Genomic DNA, 20586 nt, shown 5'->3' on the forward strand with positions numbered 1-20586 from the left:
CTCGAACTCGAGCCAGCTCTGGCACATGTTCTGTACAGGCTAGCTGTTTGTTCTTATTCCAGCTATAATACTAAGGTGACGTATACCTGACCATGAGAATTATATTCTTTGTTTCTTATCCCTCTCCCCTTCTCTCTCTTATACGACTGCCTCTCTGACTTTTTCTCCCTCTCTTCTTAACCCGTTGAAGACAAGTCCCGAGTAAACTCGGGCAGTTGTCTATGGGAAATGCGTGTTGTAGTAAAATCAGTCAGTCCTCAATGGGTTAAATCTCGACTTCCCTTCTCACACCTTCTATCTAGGTTTTGCTACAACTCTCCACTCTTTCTGCCTGTCTGTCTGTCTGTCTCCTCCCATCTCTACGTTCTTTTCCCTTCTTCTCTTACCACCCATCACTTCCAATCATCCCCCCTCGTCCTTCCACTTCCAAACTCCGGTCTTCTCATCAAGTCTGATCTGCGGATGTTGAGGTCTATGCCCGGTCCTTGCCGCCTCCACTGGCACGCTTTCTGACGGGAATCATACTGACAAGACATTAATATGCCACAATAATACTGCATATGACAGTATTTCAATAACCACTGCCATGCTTGCTACATCATACTACCAAGGATTTTGGCTGTTAGTTCTTTTTTTTCCCTTCCTGAACCAAGACGTACATCACTCCTGAAGCTAAATGTAAGAGTGTGTAAGCTCTGTGGGTCACATCCAAAGGCACCCCACAACCTCTGAAGTACCATTCCCACATTTGCACTGTTCCTCACAAAGCTGCAAAGATATTTTGAAGCAAGAGTTATTTTTCATTTTTTGTTCCAAAAAAAAAAAGTGATGTCTATATGTTTTTGTCACAGAATGAAAAAAAAAAAATGAATTGAATTGAATTCTGTCATGTTTCACATCTAAACTGCAAGAAGAAAGAGGACCCCCCCCCAAAAAAAAAAAAAAAAATACAAAGCCAAATATTGAGCTGTTTTTCACTGCATTATGTAAAAAATGGCACTTTTGCCAGATAGTACCTTTCTTTTTGTACCTTTGTCTCAAGCTGTCTCACTTGCCTTTCACTACAAAGTGTCTCCCTCTTATCTCAGTCAGTATCTGTCTGACCTCTCCCTCACTCACTCTTTAACCCACTGCTTGTGGGGGAACTGGGGAACCACTCTGTCTCGGGAGTTAAGGAGTTAAATCAGCGGCAAAGGGAGGGATGTCTTGGACATGGGAGCACTTTGCAGACAGCCTTGAATATTGATGGCATGTTTTCCCATTTCATAGTAGTACATTAAACATGAAAAGAGCCATCTATCTGCCAATATTCACACTTGTCAGCAGAACCAAATCTTCCCATCTTACACACTCTGTCCCAAAGCTTTCTTTGTGCTCCACTCCAGCCCAGCTCTGTATTTTCTGCATCCCTCCATATCTTCTGGATGACATCCCATACCTTTTGTGTGCTTTTCTTTCCTTGCTTTTCGTTTACATCTATTGAATGTATTTTACCCACTCTATTCTTTTCATTTGTTTCTGTCTCCCATTGATCTCCACTAACCCTTTGAGTGCTTGAGTACCCATTGGCACAGAACACCCCATAGCAATGCACACAATGTCCAAGGCCCCCGGCACAGAAAGGGTTAATCAGGCTTCAAACCTGACTTAACTCTCTCCCAATGTGGAGACTGGTGGAACCTGTGTCAATTCTTTGAATATGTCATAATATGACAAGAGAAAAGGTGGATAATTTTCATCTGTTTTGCCCTTCCTTCTTTCCTTTTTCCTTTCTTTCTCAAGCCATCTCACCACTAAATTATTATCTTTTAATTCCTTCTCGTCACTTTCACAATTTTATCCATCTTTCCACTATGGCCTTGACTTCACAAATTCATAAATTGGCACGCTATTTCACAAACTAGACCAAGATTTTGGGGGAAATTCTTATCAAATTGCACAGGATTTGCATAGAGCTTCATTGCACAAATAGGGGGTTAATTTGATATTGGGCTAACTTCCCAACCACAAAATAGTGCCCTATTTTGAAACTTCTGTCTCATGAAGACATGTCTTCACTCTCTCTCTCTCTCTTTCTGAGAATGCAAATATTCACGTATCACAGTCTTGGTGGTCGCAAAGAGCAATCCAGGAAAAACTTACTTGTGCAATAGCATGCAACTTCATTTGGTGAAAAACGATTCCCAAGTCACGGACACTGTCATGCTACCTTGTCAGGACATGACTAGGTATAAACTTTTCAGAGAGTCTCCTGCAACATCATGGTGGCCTGGCAGTCCTATCTGTGCTGGAATCCAGCATTCTCTCACTCCTTTTCCATTCCTGGATCTATACACTGTAGTTTCATCATCCCCTAATCTCTTCCTCTCTCTCTGTCTTGTCTTTTTGTGTCTGTTTTCTGATCTTTTTTCTATCCATTTGTTCCATCGATTTTCTACTTCCTTAAATCATTTTACTGCTTGTTTTTGATTATTCTATCAAATTCCCTCCACATTATCAAAACCATATCTCTACATCATATCTCTAGATTCATTGTTCTTTCTTTGTTTTCTTATATTCAATCTATCCACTTGTTCTATCGATTTCCAACTCCCAAATACTATCTGACGACTTGCTCTTTTTTTAACTCTAAATTCATTCCAAATGTAGAAACCTCCATCTTTCTATCCTCATTCTTCAGTCTTTCTCTGGCTACATTTGTATTTCTCTCTATCCATCTTTCCTATTCATCTGCCACTCCCAAATACCATTTTACCTCATCTCTCTTAAATTCTAATTAACACCAAACTTAAAAACCATCTTCTTTCAATCTTTATTTTTCTATCCTTTTCTGTATGTGTCTGTATCTTCTTTCGATTTATCTGTTTTATCCATTTTTATTCCCCACTACCATCTTACCACTTGTTCTTTTGTTTTATTCTAATTGACTTTACGTTAACAGACCCTCCTCTCTCTATCTTCATTTTTTCTTTCAATTGGGATCTTTTCTTGAATGAAGCAATGTGAGAGAAGGTCTTACCTTGTGTCAGTGTGTGACAGACATGGCGCATTACAAGACTCCATTATCATTATTTTTATCATCATTATCATTATTTTTGTTATTATCATTATTATTATTATTATTATTATTATTATTATTATTATTATTATCATTATTATTATCATCATTATCATTATCATCATTATCATTATTCTTATTATTATTATTATTATCATCATTATTATTATCATCACTATTATTATCATTATCATTATTATTATCATCATCATTAGTATCATTATTATGATTATGATTATGATTATGATTATGATTATATCTCTCCCTGTCTGATGTACATTCTCCATCTGTACATTCCTCTTCCCTAAGCCTCCTCCTCCATCTTACCACAGCTTTCTTCTCGCTCCACTTCATTCGACGAGGCAGTTTGAGACCGGCGGCGACGTACATGGCCTCCCGGGTGGTGAGATGGGGCAGCAGGTGGCTGTCCTGCATTATGTAGCACGACATCCGCCGGAAGACCTGAGAGTCACGTAGCTCCCCGTTGACCAGCACGGTCCCTTTGGTCATGGTTGTCCTGGAAACGAAATGGGGGATGACGAGGGGTCATCATTGATGCAGATGGATGAACACTAATGACAAAACAAACCTCATCTGCAGCCCCTTGGAAGTGGGGGGGGGGGGGGGCAAAATTTGTAAAGACTTAAGCACCCTGATCACAATCATCACAAATTAAACCAATGCTCTTGACAGCATTTTTGTCGTTTCCCCTCCTGACCCGACTTTCACTGACCCACAATTTCTGGTTCCCATGGATACCACCCAGGTGACTGACAGTAATTAATAGTTCTCCAATATCATTATCCGGTCAGCTGGAAGCTGTCGATTTGGGTCATTCTCCTCTCTCCATCTCCATCAAAGCACCTGTGTATGATAGATCTATTGGTTTGGTTTAGTTTGGTTTGGTTAGGAAGAAAAGCCAATTTAATTGAAACTCAAATTCAAGCAAAGAGACAAATTCTTGAAAGAATGAAAGCTGCAAAAAATAATATAATAAATCAGTAATGGACAGTTTCTCACAGGCAAGTATGAAACAAAATTATTGGCATTTCTTGTAAATCCACTCATACACAAAAATACGACATTTCAATAGATCATGGGTTATGTCCACAAGACATTACTAGAACTCAGTGGGGTGACTAGCAAGGATGAAACAAAGAGGTTTTTTTAAAAGTCATGATTTTAAAATAGCCATCCAAATACCCCTTGCAAACTTCAGTCATGTTTTGACAACTGCTCGTAAAAAAGATGGAAATATGCAAGACAGGACGGAAACTAAAAACTAAGTAGAATTTGGTAAAAATATAGCATTTGGTAGAATCAGTTAAAGTGGACTGTATTGCTAAAAATTTGAAATAGGAAAGAGTACAGTATGGAAAATGACATTCACCAATCATGTGGCTATTCCCAGTTTGGAATACATGGATAATGCATGTCACACATACAGGCAAACACTCCAAAGCACGTGCAAGGCTGTTACCAAGGCAACCATGAGCTCTCCTTCTCAACCAGCACACAAACATGAAATGTTTATTCTGTCATTACCCCCTGACAATGGTGATCTGTGTGATGGCAATGCTATATATTCTCAAATCTGTGTCCCTGACAATATCACTGGTAATTGGTTCCAACCCATCTTATGGCCGATTCCACATTAGTTCTAATCCTGTCTCTTTCTAGAAATTGAATACCTGGTACTCAATTGGCATAGCAGCTGCTATACACAGCAACCATTTGGACCTTATCATAGAAAGCCTTTTGGCCTTGTACAGTTACATGCAGACCACACAGCTACCTTTAAGTCCTATACAGTTACCCTTTGGGCCTTATACGGCTACCCTTGGGGCCTTACACAGCTACCCTTTATGCCTTATCAGCCATCCTTTGGGGCATACACAGCTACCCTTTGTGATTTACAAAGCTATCCTTTCAGCCTGATTATACTGCTACCATTGGGGCCTTGACACATCTATCCTTGCCAACTAGAGCTACCTTTTGGGCCTTGTACATGTATGCTTGGGCCTTATACAGCTACCCTTTGGATCAAACATTGTACACAGCTACCCTTTGGCCCTTATACAACTAACCTTTGGGTCTTCAACAGCTACACTTTGGCCTTCACAATTACCCATTGGGCCTTACACATCTACCCTTTGGACCTTCTACAGCTTACCTTGGGGCCTTTTACAGTTCAGTTCAGTTCAGTTCAAATTTATTTCATATTTCCATTTTCTCAATGATGAGTTTACAAAATTATTGACAACAAAACAAGAATACAAAATATATACAATCATGTCTTTTGCTTGTAGGAGAAAAAGAAAAAGAAAATATACTTGACACAAATGTACATGGTCATATCGTGTGAAAATGTCACTAGTAAGTATAAGAAATATGAAGGGGCCTACATAAAAGCTTTAAAGCTTGTAAAACTGTAGGTTCCCGAGTTCATAGGCATATAATTTTACACGGAGAACAGATATGTTTGTCTTGACCAACTAAAATTACACCAGTACAAAAAATGGATGAATAATAAACTAATGAACCACATAGATATCGCACAAACCAGACTGCATACAAATCTTGCAGTGTTTGAATAACAACAATGCTATATTATTAAAAGATGTATCGGTATACAGCTGCCCTTTGGCCTTATACAGTTTCCCTTGGGGCCTTATACATCCATCCCTTCTAAAGGTTATACACAGCTACCCTTTGGAGCCTTATACAGTTGCCTTGTGGCCTTATACAATTACCCTCGAGGCTTTATAAGTCTATCCCTTGGGCTATACACACCTATCCTTTGGGCCTGAATATAGAGCTATCCTTACAGTCTTACACAGCTACCTTTTGGGCTTTGCACAGCTCCCTGTGGGGCCCTACACAGCTATCCTTTGGGTCATAGACAGCTACTTTTATAATGCTACCCTTTTGAGCCTTACACATCTATCCTTTGGATCTTATAAAGCTACCCTTTGGGACTTACACAGCCACCCTTGGGGACTTATAAAGCTTACCTTTGGGTCATATACTGCTGCTCTTCTGGCATACAACAGCTGCTACCATCGGAATACTTTGCTCTATATCCTCTAATGCTACATATGGTCACCTCTTCTGAGATGCAAATCTCTTGAATTAATCTGCAACCACGTTCACTTGCTTAATTAACCCGTTCCGCACAGGAACTGGCAGCCTGCGTATTAAGTCTATGGGCATCTCAGAATTCAGTATGGAATGGGTTAAGACCCTAAATGTGAAATCAAATACTGGGCAATATACTTCGTAATTGAGTAGAAAAAAAACACACAATAATAGTCATACAAGTAGGAATGAATACAAGATTAATACATCCCAGAAAGACACTTCATTCACACTATTTGACAGTAATAATTCAGAATTGGACAATGCATATATCTAATGCCTTAGAAATGGTGAACAAATACTCACAACACCCCTTAATCTAAAAGCAATGTTGTGCCCAGTCCATGACAGCTAAACCAAACAAAGCTCTATTGCATAATACTATGGATATTACATGCAACCAAAGGCAGTTACCATAGCAACACTGTTCCATAGCCAATTAAGGGCAAGAAATCACAAATACTACCATTGATTGAAGAGTTACCATTAATTAAAAAGTTTGCACAGTTTTATGCAATGGTCATTAACCTGTTGAGGACCAGTCCAGTGAACACTTGGGCAGGTGTCTATGGGCCCATTCTCAGTAAAAGCGTTCAAATACGGAATTTTGGTGTCGCCGACATTCCATGACAGTTTGCGGTTCCCTGAAACCTATCAGATACTATTTAAATGTTTATAATATATCACGAGGACTTTATTTGTTAAAAATAAATACGATCAAATGCGGTTGTCTGCCTTTTTGTATAAAATTTTGCTGTTAAACTTCGTTAAGACCCCCAAAACGCAGTGTCGCCGGCTATTTCAGAATTATGTTTTATTGCTCCTCTCCGTCCACAAACACACTTTCCAAATATCATTTTCATGGACGATGAGCATATCATATGTGCTAATCACAATACTCAAAAAGTTCCAAAATTTTTATTGACTTCTTTTTTTATAGCCTTTTGAAACCTGTCGCCAAATTCACCGCCAGATACGTTACCAGTTTCTTTAGTGTTACAGCATTGGGAAAATAACAAGACTATGCAATGACCCTGTGTATATGAAACCCTGAGGATATACTTCATACACTGCAAGTACTTAGATTTTTTGTGCAACAGCTCTTTATTGAGAATATGGTATAATGTTTGAAATATCGGTTTTCTACACTTTTATTTGGACATATACGTTACATACTTTTCACGCCACCCACTGCGAGAGATATTGCAATGTCAGACAAATTGTATATTATACATTACTCCTCGGAATGACGCATCGATTCAACATTAAAGTTTAGTACAAGTGAGAAATATTTGGTAGATATCGCTCTCATAATAATATGATCGACCATATACGTTACCACAGATACGTTACCCCAGATACGTGACCGAATTTTGCCCATTGGTCTTGTGCTTTCTGGGGATCAAATCTGGTCAAAATTCATCCCTACACATTACATGCTTCGTTTTGTCGGACCTCAGGATTATATTCTTACACCAAAAGGACAGAGAGGTGAAAAAGAGCAACACTTCCACATGATTTTTCTTTGTGCGTCAGTGTCTCACAACTTAATGCCAAGTTTTCCGACAGATACGTTACCACATAATCAAAATGCTGAAAAGAAATTATAAATGTTTTTACAAACAAATCGTTGTGTGCTCATAAACTCCAAAGTTCTATTCTATAAAACCCAGCCACTTTCATATTCTATGCAACAACTTTGAAAGTTTATTTTACAAGACGAAGCTAAGATTCAGCATATCAGTTTTTTGCTTTTCAGATTTAGCAGATACGTTACGTATAATTCAGGGCACCCACGGTGACAAATAATGTTATGTAAAACAAAGTGTTCATAAAACAATTCTGCATATAGAATGACGCTTCCATAAAAAATTAAAGTTATGTTCAAATGAAGAATATTCAGTAGAAATTGCTCTGTAACTTCACCGACAGATTCATTTACGGTACGCCAGATACGTTACCAAACTTTGAAAGAGTAAAAAGTAGTTTATGAAACGCTTCCGAGAAAAGTTTCAGTGTTCTGTTGCATATTTATTCTAGTGTTTTTCAACATATGAAGAACTACTCAAGATTCATTGATAAGTTGAACAATTATTTATTCATTTTCATTAAAAGGGATGAGCCAAATACGTTACCATAGGTCAAACAACTGTTTAGCATATCGAGTTCATAGAAACTGTACCTACTTCCTTCTAAGTGCCTGCAAAAATATATTTTTCAAACCTTGTTTGCATTATCCATCAAAACTTAATGAATATTTACAGTCAGATGGATAAATACATTCAGACGTAAGATGAGAATATTCTGTGAATGAAGAACTCAGCTTTCACATTTAGGGCTCTTTTCCACTACATTTCATCGTTTAAATATTACGTACAATGTTTAAAATGGTTAATTTGGGCTTACATCATTCACTTTTACATCAATTCATGAGGTAAATAATTAAACAGGTGATATTTATTAATTCATACACAACTAAAATTATTACTTATATTTTACCAGATACGTTACCAAAGGTGATTCGATGTTTTTCAATAGTTATTTCCCCAGGAAAGCAATTCATATTTGTTTCCTGTGGAAATTCCAGATCGGATCGTTCCCTTTGCATGATTTGTGGGATTCGAAACTTTATTTGTAAGCGAAATTTGCTAAAAATACAAAGTGAATCTTAAGGTTATATTTCATTTCAGCAAAAAGCATATTTCAACCTACCACACAGAAATAATTTCTACCAATTAGCAAGGGATGACAACATCTTTACCTCTTGAAAAACCCCAATATCTTTAGGGGGGACAGATGTCTTTTCCTGAACAGAAATTGGATCAAAACAATAAATTTAATTCAGAGTTAGGAGTCCATTACAACATGTAAATTTGCGGTAACGTATCTGATTGGTGATCAAAAATCATATATGATGCTCTATTTCAATTCATTTTTACTCAATGAATGGCCATCATTTAGAATGTTCCACTTTTTGTTTCGTATTTGACCGGTTTTGAAGTTTCCGAAAACACATCTTTGAATGTATTACTTTGTGGTTGATTTTTCTGTTTTACTCACATAGAATTGAACACTTAATCTGAGAATGGCCCTATGGGAAATGCGTGTTAAAGCAAAATCAGTCCTTCCTCAATGGGTTACATAGTAAAGTAACCATGGTTTTATGAAATGGGGCCCGGGCCGACATTACTAGGAAAGTGAAAAGGAGAGAACACAGGATGTGGGAATGAACAGAGACAGAGAATAATGGAGATAAGATCATGGGAAAGAGGTACATGACCTGCGTAGGTGGATATATGGCTGCCTTTCTCTGTGTGTTGGTCTTGTGTGTGGATATTGGAGAGCTCTTTGCAACTGAACATGATGTGTGAGTGTGTGTGTGTGTGTGTGTGTGTGTGTGTGTACGTGTGAGTGTGTGCATGTGTGTGTCTGCTTCAAATGCTGAATGTCAGCTTGCTTTTAATGGTTGGCATGACAGTATAATCCATGCTTTAAGGACATTTGTACTGTATGCCTGCCACAAGAGCTATCATCCAGTGCTACGACTTTGATTGCCTTCATGCTTCAATATACACTTTCATCCTCCAAAAAGCTACCCTCTGCGAGTTTGAAGCATGGGACCTCAACTGCGTCACTGAAAGACTAAGCTAATGCCTAACTAGTGATAAATGCTCCATCTCACCGGACTATCAGTGAAAGTGTTCTTGTGATGCAGAAAGCAGCCTCATTAATTACCGTGGGCGGTCCATCCCGTACAGACAATGTGACGACCGACCAGTGTGATAAATTAATCCCACTAAACACATAGCTTCACTGAAAGATGAGCATAGGGGCCTATTAAAGGGGTTTCATTCGTTTGTTTGTTTGTGTGTGTGCGTGTGTGTGTGTGTGCATGTTTGTGTGTGCATACTACAATAACTGTATAGATAGGCAAATGTTGATCTAATACACTATACACATAATACTGGTCATTTTATATGTAATGGACTGCAGCTGGGGAACCAAGAGAGGGAATGACAGTAGTAGTATATTCCATATACATCACATCTTTCACTGGTTTCAGCACCTCACATGGCATGTAACACAAGCATGTACAATTTTATATGGGTCATTACCCTCTCCCACGTCTAATATTGAGCTAATTGCACTTGTAGAGCTGTCATTTTGATGAATTGGGAAGAAAAAAAGGACAGTAACTTAAATACGAAACCTTGAAATAATGGCTGATGGTGCATTCATTAGCAGGCTCAATGGTCTATTACTCAACATACAAATGCAAACTAAAGTAGGTCACTTTTCACCATTACCAATGATAATATAGCCTTATTTACATTGTGGAAGTCTCCTTACTGTTTGTACTACTCTCCCAGATGCCCTAGCCACCATTATTACCCCAGCCTTCACCTGAAGATACCAATGAATACAGCCGTGTCCAGTGGAAGATACATTATAATGTGTAGAATCATCATGTTTGATGATTAACCCGTTGAGGATGGACGGATTTTGCTAAAACATGCATTTCCCATAGATCCCTCCCCGAGTATATTTGGGACTCATCCTAAAGGGGTTAATTAAGGCAGTAGAGAAGATGATTCTATGTCCAAGGGTCTCCATGGGTGTGTTTATTAATTCACTTCTGGCGTCAAATTGATGTTCCCAAGCAGCTTTCAGGGAGATTTGGGCAGTTGATATTGAAAATTAATGCAAAGCTGTTTTGATTATGGGTTTAGAAACATATTTCTGAAATAAAAAAGAAAAGAAAAAGGTGTGATCACAAACTCCTTGATAAACACAAAGTTGTTTCGAAATGGGTTTATAACTTGGACCTGCCCATGCCTACCACTGCAAACTACACAACTCCACTCCTCAGGTCAAACTGCGCAATATGGAGCTGCGCAGTGTGACAAGGCCTCCCTCTGGACTCACGATAGAGATAATAAATGCATCAACTCCAGAAATGTGATCCAAAAGGCCTTGGCAAATGCAGTTTGATAGTGGGTACTAAAACATATGTTTTAAACATGGGAAAGATGATAAATGTAGCCCAAATGGGAGGGTCCAGAACAGCATCCTATTTACCCACCATGCATACCACTACAGGGCTCCTGCTTATAATCAACCTGTGACTCACATTTAGCAGGGAATTGAAAAGAAGGGAAAAGTACCTACCTCTTTACCCAACTTATCTCCCCCCCCCCCTTTTCCTCTTCAACCTGGTTCCACTTTCATGACAACTACACATTAATGTATCTCCGGCTGTCCAGCAATGGAAATTCAGCACCAGAGTAACCTATACTTTCTTTCATGAGCTGGAGGACAATTCGAATGGCACAAAAGTGCGATGACCAGTCATTCACTACTCACATTCTCCTCCCACAAAGAGACCGAAGGGCGCCCCCGGGGATGATATCCTCAACAGTGGAAGATGTTCTCAAAGTGTGATAAGCTCATTATGGAAGCTTAAATTGATGACGCTTAAGGCAAATGTGCTGCGCGCACATGATTCAAATCATTGTTGTCACGTAACTTCATTTCCTTTAATTAGATTTGTGTATATCTCCCATCCTTCAGGGAGGGCACTGGAGCATTTTCGTTTACTTAATTGATGAGAGTAGCTACGACAAGCTTACAGTGATGGGTGTCTACCTGCCCACCATCCCTGCATGCAGTTGCTGTTAAAAGCTATATAAGAATCATATCAGCTACCGGTACCAGATATGGATTTGGGATGAATATAATGGAGATTAGATAAGCTTGCAGGAAATAAAATGGACTTCTGAAAAGGGTGGTGAGCAATTAAGCTTTGAATATCACTTATCTCCCATAGATTGGAAGTCACTGTGCCTTAAATTTTCAGATCAGTATTTGCAAGCACAATACAGTATCACCACAACATTATAGCCTCAGTTGATTCGTCAAACTTTTTGGATGCTTGTCAGCAATGTATTAGACTAAATGTAAAAATGATGATCGAAAACTCTGAAAGATGTGATCCCAGGAGGGAGCTATTTATTCTGTAACTGATCCAGTAGTTTTCAATACCATCCTCTTTACATCAAATTTTATTGGAAATTTGAGGTTCTTACAAGTAAGAAATACTTCTCATTTTGGGACAAATAAGCACAAATTAGGAGTCATCAATTGTAATTTGAAGCATTAGATGGATGGACATGTTTGACTTATGCATAATGTGCATGTTGTTGTTGCTATCTGTATTAGAATTTGTTGCTTATGTCATATTTGCTGAATATGCTTAATAATGAAAAAGTCCTTTACATGGAAAAGCCCCCTTGATATGAACAACCTGACAGCTGGGCCCCAAGTTAATTTGGTTATTGACACTAGCTAAAATAATTTCTCATCTCCGTAATGACAAGCATAATCATAGTGTACTTTTACACAAACCATAAACACACATGTACGCATGGTACACACAGCGAACACACACAATGACAGCCACAAATACACACTCACAAATGCCACACACAACACACTCATTGATATACAGACCTGCACACACATACAAACACACACATACAGATACAATAAAAACCCACAGACACAACCACACAAAGACACAGCCAAATATACAGCTATACATAGCCACACACACAACACAAATAAATAATCACACATATTATGTGTACACCACTAAAAAAAACCCCACACACTCAAAAGCATGCATGCACAGCAGTACATACAACAACCCAAATCCACAGGCATAACCACACACCCATATAATTAAACACACAACCACACATAAAACTACAAAAAAGCCACATACACAACCGCATATGTCCAAACATAGCCGCAAGATGCGTCAATGTACCTCAAGGGATAAAAACAGTGGGAAGAAATATTGTAAACAAATAAATAAGGAAAAATAAGACAGTGATAAAAGAGCAACGGGGAGCTTATGATGGATCCTGTGCTACCTACTTGTATCCAGCGAGCACGTTCATAAAGGAGGACTTGCCCGCACCAGAGGGGCCCATGATGGCGATGAGTTCCCCTGGCATGAAGCATCCCGTCAGACCACCGAGGATTGTCTTCGACTCTACAGAGATGGAGTAATCGGTCACATTTAAGAGTGTTAATAAATCTCAATATCCATGCATATATTATATACTCCCTAATCTGACACTTCCAATGTGCGATACATTCCTATTGACCTGATGTTCATACGCAATTCCAAATAACAGTGGATTAATCTGTTATATGACATCTGTTTGTTTTAACCGTTCATTTTTGGTGCAATGTTGTTTTATCGTCATTCAGATCTCTCCACCCATATTCTGGTCTACTCCCTCATCCATATCCAATTATCATTTTGATGATTAAAGACCAGATAGCATGATGACTACGGAGTAAAAAGGCTGGCCTCGCTTTGGATGTGTTTGAAAATCGATGCATCAAAACGTGTACAGTTTTATCACTGATCCCTATAGTACACACCCAGCTGAAAAATTTTGACTAGAGTCTGCCATTAGCGATGTGCATAATATGTTTTGATGCACAGAAATTCCCTGATGGGCACTATCTATGATTTTTAAATGTAACCCTGGTGGGTAGTGAATATAGATTGCTTCAATCTGGCTGACCATGATGCCCTTTAAAGTGTCTTGTCAATGTCATCATATATTTTTCTTTTAATTCAGTTTGTGATGCCCTTTCAAGTGTCCTATTACTGTTATCATTTTTTAATTCAATGTGTTTATTTCCATTTTAAATCCTAAAAAGCAACATAAAACATCTGATGTAATAAGATAAAGCATGCAAACAATCATACATAAAATTAAAAAAAAAATAAGATTACGCATACAAATTGTTACAGATCAAGAAGAAAGAAATATGTGATCACATGGAAGATGGTGAGGACAGAAAAAACCAGTAAGGCATGTAATCACACATACACCATTGTCAAGGTTATCTCGTTCAGTTGAATAATTACATATGTAAAAAAAAAAATCAAGTTATTTATAAATCAAGTTATTTATAAATCAAGTTATTTCTTTAGGAAGCCTTCTAGAGAAAAATACATAGAATACCAGACAAGAAAGAAAGCTTTCTAGAAAAAATACCCAGAATATATAGATATCTATAAGACAGAAGAATTCTGCCCTTTTAGCAGGTCTATAATTTACATTACCCCCTCACAGGTTTCAAACTCCATGGTGTTGTATCCCGCCACATTTTCTGGCTCTGTTTTCCCATCAACCCTCATCATACATGATATCATCCTCATCATTTTCATCCTCCTGGAAATCCCCTCCTCCCCTTTTCCTCTTTCTACTCTAATGCTGTCTTTCCCCTTATTTCCTTCCCAGTCCTTCAGCATCTTCCTCTCTCTCTTCTCTTGTTTCATTTCCTCCTCCTCCTTCTCCTCCTCCATCCTCCTCCTCCTCCTCCTCCTCCTCCATCCTCCTCCTCCTCCTCCTCCTCCATCCTCCTCCTCCTCCTCCTCCATCCTCCTCCTTCTCCATCCTCCTCCTTTGCCTCCATCTCCATTTGCTGCCACCTGTTCATCTTCATCCTCTTTCTGAAACATAATCTAAATTCTCCTCAATTTCCTCTCATTTCCCAAATGTGATGTGATAATAGCTTTGGTTCAAACAGGGCGTACAATAACTGCATTATGACGACATGAGTGTCAGCAAATATGGTTCATATTAAAGTTATAATGGTATGGTTATATTGACTATTTCTTTACATCGGTCCATTGTCCACAGTTCCAATAAGCTTGTGTTTATGTTTTATGCAGACACTTTGATAATGTGTAAAGATTCCCTAGTTCTCAAAGGTTAATCTTTTTTCAAATCTACTCGAAACTCTTCTGTCCTCCTTTTCTCACGGATGCTAATAGGTGGCTGATCGTTTATTACATTTCTCCAGCGAGCAGAAGCAGCAAAGGGAAGAAAGTTTGTTCACCCTGGACAAAAGTTCACGCTGACCCAGAATCTCTTGCTACATTTTTAGTTGCATTCTGTTCACACTGACAAAATGAACAAGTTCTTGCATGTATCAGTGAAGAAGAAGAAATATTGAAAACACCAAAGGTTACTTTAGTTGCATTCACCGTATATCCTGTCACAATAGTATAAACAACTTCTGCATCTATAACAGTAATAATTATATAACATTTTATAGGATAATAATAAATAATGAAATAAATTCTCCAAATTCAGCTACTGGAAGCACACATGTTTCCATGCTACATTCGACCAGAACTTGATCAGCAATATTCATGTCTTAACCCGATGAGGACGAGTCCCGAGCATACTCGGGCAGGGGTCCATGGGAAATGAATTGGCAAATTCAACTGGTTAACATTACATGTTCAAAGCATTCTTGAACAACCTCGATTCCAACCGTCCAGAAGTTGGGATGTGAACAGGGGTCTGTGAGAAAGTGCCGAACACGAGCAATCTATAACACTTGACCATTACAGCACTCTTCAAGCTCTGACATCGAGAAGGCCGCATGATTTATGTCCACTGCTAAAACAAACAAGGGGTAATTACCGGTTCGGCCAAAACTTCGTTACAAATGCAACCCTGTCAAATCTTTCTCTATCATCACATCTCAACTTACAGCCCTTGTTTTAACCCCTTGAAGACTAGTAGCGACTTTACTCAGGCAGGTGGCTATAGCATATGAAGAGTTTGTTTGCAAAAAGCGATAAGTCCATTTTTGAAGATTTTGAAGTACGGTCTCTGTCATAAAGCACAAAATAATACCTTTTAAATGATATATTGGTCAGTACGTATAAAGGTACATTTTTGAAGTTATGGTCAAAAGAAGCAAAAATGTTCTTATTATTCTCTTTGTTTTTCTTGACCTTTAACCACAAATATCTCCATTTGGCAAATATGGACATATCGGTTTTTGCGAACAAACTCTTCATATGCATGGTAAAGCAAAATAAGTTCATTCTCAATGGGTAAAAAAGAGGAGCATCTTGGCTGACCTCACAATGACTTCTGCACTACACCACAGCCTTCACATACAAAGTGTACTTCAATTGCATTCAGTACATACATTGTATGCATAGTTCATGATATGGATGTAGCCCTAATTTTGTCAAGCAAATGTTTAAAGGGACTGTACATCCCCGCAGTACTGGTTGAGGTGGGGATTCATGTTTTGATCATTCCTAAGAGAGATAATGAGAAACCTCTTATGAAATATGAAAGAGCTTGTAATTTTAAGAAGGATTTCACATTTATTTGATGAAAATTGGTTTTCAAAAAGCCGAGATATCAAAAAAGTGATAATAATAAAAAGCGACAGGCTACGCCTTTTATTAGGATATCTTTGTTTCACCTTGTTTTTGGATATCTCGGCCATTTCAAAACCGATTTTCGTGAAATAAATTTTTGATACCCCTTAGAATTGCATGCTCTTTGACATCTGATAAAGTGGTTTCTGAATATCTCGCAAAATGTTAAAAGCGAAATCCTAACCTCCACCAGAACTGTACTCACCCTTTGATTTAGCCTCTTTATCATTAGGCATTTCAAAGAGACCTTAATGGTATTTGCGTCAAAAAAGTGTGATTTTTCTGTTCGTACAGCGGCATCTGCTGATAACTGCATTGATTTGAATGTCAATAGATAAAGATTATTGAAAAAAAAAATCTTCCTCAGCAAGTTCATCTCCATGACTACACAGGCAATTTGTCTCACACCGAGTGAAGAGGTGTGACATTTATGGCTTCCTTCAGGGCCATTCTCAGATTAAGTGTTCAATTCCATGTGAGTAAAACCGAAAAATCAACCACAAAGTAATACATTCAAAGATGTGTTTTCGGAAACTTCAAAACCGGTCAAATACGAAACAAAAAGTGGAACATTCTAAATGATGACCATTCATTGAGTAAAAATGAATTGAAATAGAGCATCATATATGATTTTTGATCACCAATCAGATACGTTACCGCAAATTTACATGTTGTAATGGACTCCTAACTCTGAATTAAATTTATTGTTTTGATCCAATTTCTGTTCAGGAAAAGACATCTGTCCCCCCTAAAGATATTGGGATTTTTCAAGAAGTAAAGATGTTGTCATCCCTTGCTAATTGGTAGAAATTATTTCTGTGTGGTAGGTTGAAATATGCTTTTTGCTGAAATGAAATATAACCTTAAGATTCACTTTGTATTTTTTGCAAATTTCGCTTACAAATAAAGTTTCGAATCCCACAAATCATGCAAAGGGAACGATCCGATCTGGAATTTCCACAGGAAACAAATATGAATTGCTTTCCCGGGGAAATAACTATTGAAAAACATCGAATCACCTTTGGTAACGTATCTGGTAAGATATAAGTAATAATTTTAGTTGTGTATGAATTAATAAATATCACCTGTTTAATTATTTACCTCATGAATTGATGTAAAAATGAATAATGTAAGCCCAAATTAACCATTTTAAACATTGTACGTAATATTTAAACTATGAAATGTAGTGGAAAAGAGCCCTAAATGTGAAAGCTGAGTTCTTCATTCACAGAATATTCTCATCTTACGTCTGAATGTATTTATCCATCTGACTATAAATATTCATTAAGTTTTGATGGATAATGCAAACAAGGTTTAAAATATATATTTTTGCAGGCACTTAGAAGGAAGTAGGTACAGTCTCTATGAACTCGATGTGCTAAACAGTTGTTTGACCTATGGTAACGTATTTGGCTCATTCCTTTTAATGAAAATGAATAAATAATTGTTCAACTTATCAATGAATCTTGAGTAGTTCTTCATATGTTGAAAAACACTAGAATAAATATGCAACAGAACACTGGAACTTTTCTCGGAAGCGTTTCATAAACTACTTTTTACTCTTTCAAAGTTTGGTAACGTATCTGGCGTACCGTAAATGAATCTGTCGGTGAAGTTACAGAGCAATATCTACTGAATATTCTTCATTTGAACATAACTTTAATTTTTTATGGAAGCGTCATTCTATGCAGAATTATTTTATAAACACTTTGTTTTACATAACATTATTTGTCACCGTGGGTGCCCTGAATTATACGTAACGTATCTGCTAAATCTGAAAAGCAAAAAACTGATATGCTGAATCTTAGCTTCGTCTTGTAAAATAAACGTTCAAAGTTGTTGCATAGAATGTGAAAGTGGCTGGGTTTTATAGAATAGAACTTTGGAGTTTATGAGCACACAACGATTTGTTTGTAAAACCATTTACAATTTCTTTTCAGCATTTTGATTATGTGGTAACGTATCTGTCGGAAAACTTGGCATTAAGTTGTGAGACACTGACGCACAAAGAAAAATCATGTGGAAGTGTTGCTCTTTTTCACCTCTCTGTCCTTTTGGTGTAAGAATATAATCCTGAGGTCCAACAAAACGAAGCATGTAATGTGTAGGGATGAATTTTGACCAGATTTGATCCCCAGAAAGCACAAGACCAATGAGCAAAATTCGGTCACGTATCTGGGGTAACGTATCTGTGGTAACGTATATGGTCGATCATATTATTATGAGAGCGATATCTACCAAATATTTCTCACTTGTACTAAACTTTAATGTTGAATCGATGCGTCATTCCGAGGAGTAATGTATAATATACAATTTGTTTGATATTGCAATATCTGTCGCCGTGGGTGGCGTGAAAAGTATGTAACGTATCTGTCCAAATAAAAGTGTAGAAAACCGATATTTCAAACATTGTACCGTATTCTCAATAAAGAGCTGTTGCACAAAAAATCTAAGTACTTGCAGTGTATGAAGTATATCCTCAGGGTTTCATATACACAGGGTCATTGCATAGTCTTGTTATTTTCCCAATGCTGTAACACTAAAGAAACTGGTAACGTATCTGGCGGTGAATTTGGCGACAGGTTTCAAAAGGCTATAAAAACAGAAGTCAATGAAAGTTTTGGAACTTTTTGAGTATTGTGATTAGCACATATGATATGCTCATCGTCCATGAAAATGATATTTGGAAAGTATGTTTGTGGACGGATAGGAGCAATAAAACATAATTCTGAAATAGCCGGCGACACTGCGTTTTGGGGGTCTTAACGAAGTTTAACAGCAAAATTTTATACAAAAAGGCAGACAACCGCATTTGATCGTGTTTATTTTTAACAAATAAAGTCCTCGTGATATATTATAAACATTTAAATAGTATCTAATAGGTTTCAGGGAACCGCAAACTGTCATGGAATGTCGGCGACACCAAAATTCCGTATTTGAACGCTTTTACTGAGAATGGGCCTTCAGTGAGAAATGTCAAGATTTCAAATAACCCTGCAAAAATCAGACATGTTACATGAATAACTAGAAATGTCGCTATGGTGACTGGTATGCCTCTGCCATAATGCATGATTCTCCTAATAGGTCTAGTGCATGTGGACAATGTGTGATTACATTATCACAAAACTGGCAAAATATTAAAATGACAAGTTTGTCACAAATGTTTTGAATGTTCACCTTCCTTGACCTAGGTTTAATTGGATGAATAGGAGAGCATGTATTTGGGGATTTAAGGACTTTAACTTGACTTTGACCCATTCATACGTTTATAAAAATGCATTGAGTAATTTCAAGGTATGTATAATGTATTGAATAATCTAGTAAATTGTTACCATTTTCATCTGGCCTTTGACCCTAAAATTCATAAGATAATCACTGTCAGGCAGAACATGCATAAATATGTAGTAAGTTTCAAGATAACTTGAAGCACTTCCAAGATATGGAAAAAAACATTAGTTCAGCACTTTCACTTGATCTTTGACCTTTTGACCTTTGAGGCAAAAAAAAAAATCAAAAAAAAATTCAAGAGAATCTCTATTAGGTTATACATCCAAACACCGAGTGTAAAAAATACAATCCTGCTGGCATTGCATAAACATGAGCGAAATAGTAAAATGTTGAAGTGTTGCCCTTGACCTTTGACCCCTGACCTTTGACTCCATGAACCCTAAATTCTCTAGATAATCACTGCCTGTCATCAGTACATGTATATGTACTTTGTTCCATGAAGATATTTTGAACAATTTCCAAGGTACGGAGAAAAAAGTAAAGTTTTAATATTTTCACTTGACCTTTTGACCTTTGACCTCATGACCCAAACTTTCATCACAGAATTTTAATTAGGTAATACATGTATACACTAAGTTTCAAGAAAATATCTTCAGGCATTGCATAGATATGGTGGAAATAGTGAAATCTTATGTATTTGACCTTGACCTTTTGACCTTTGGCCTTGAGCGTGTGCACCACAAAGTTGATAGGCACAACTTCACCCCCTAATACACATACATGCTAAGTTTCATTAGGATATCTCAAAAGGTTTTGATAGTTACCCTGTCCACAAAATTCATTATGGACGGACGAAAGGACGGATGGACGGACGGAAGGACGG

The 20586-nt window shown here is 37.6% G+C and overlaps 1 protein-coding gene across 1 annotated transcript in view; it reads right to left on the reverse strand.

Moving 5' to 3' along the window:
- Positions 1–20586, reverse strand: part of LOC139728369 (ATP-binding cassette subfamily G member 4-like) — a 120271-nt gene that overhangs the window by 18077 nt on the left and 81608 nt on the right. Inside the window, 2 exon segments of the mRNA XM_071639313.1 lie at positions 3386–3575; positions 13136–13253. Of these exon segments, the coding sequence (XP_071495414.1) occupies positions 3386–3575; positions 13136–13253 (308 nt within the window).

This window comes from Diadema antillarum, unplaced genomic scaffold, assembly GCF_040938485.1.
Source record: "Diadema antillarum isolate AM-2024a unplaced genomic scaffold, OU_Dant_1.0 seq00000175_RagTag, whole genome shotgun sequence".
NCBI lineage: Eukaryota > Metazoa > Echinodermata > Echinoidea > Diadematoida > Diadematidae > Diadema > Diadema antillarum.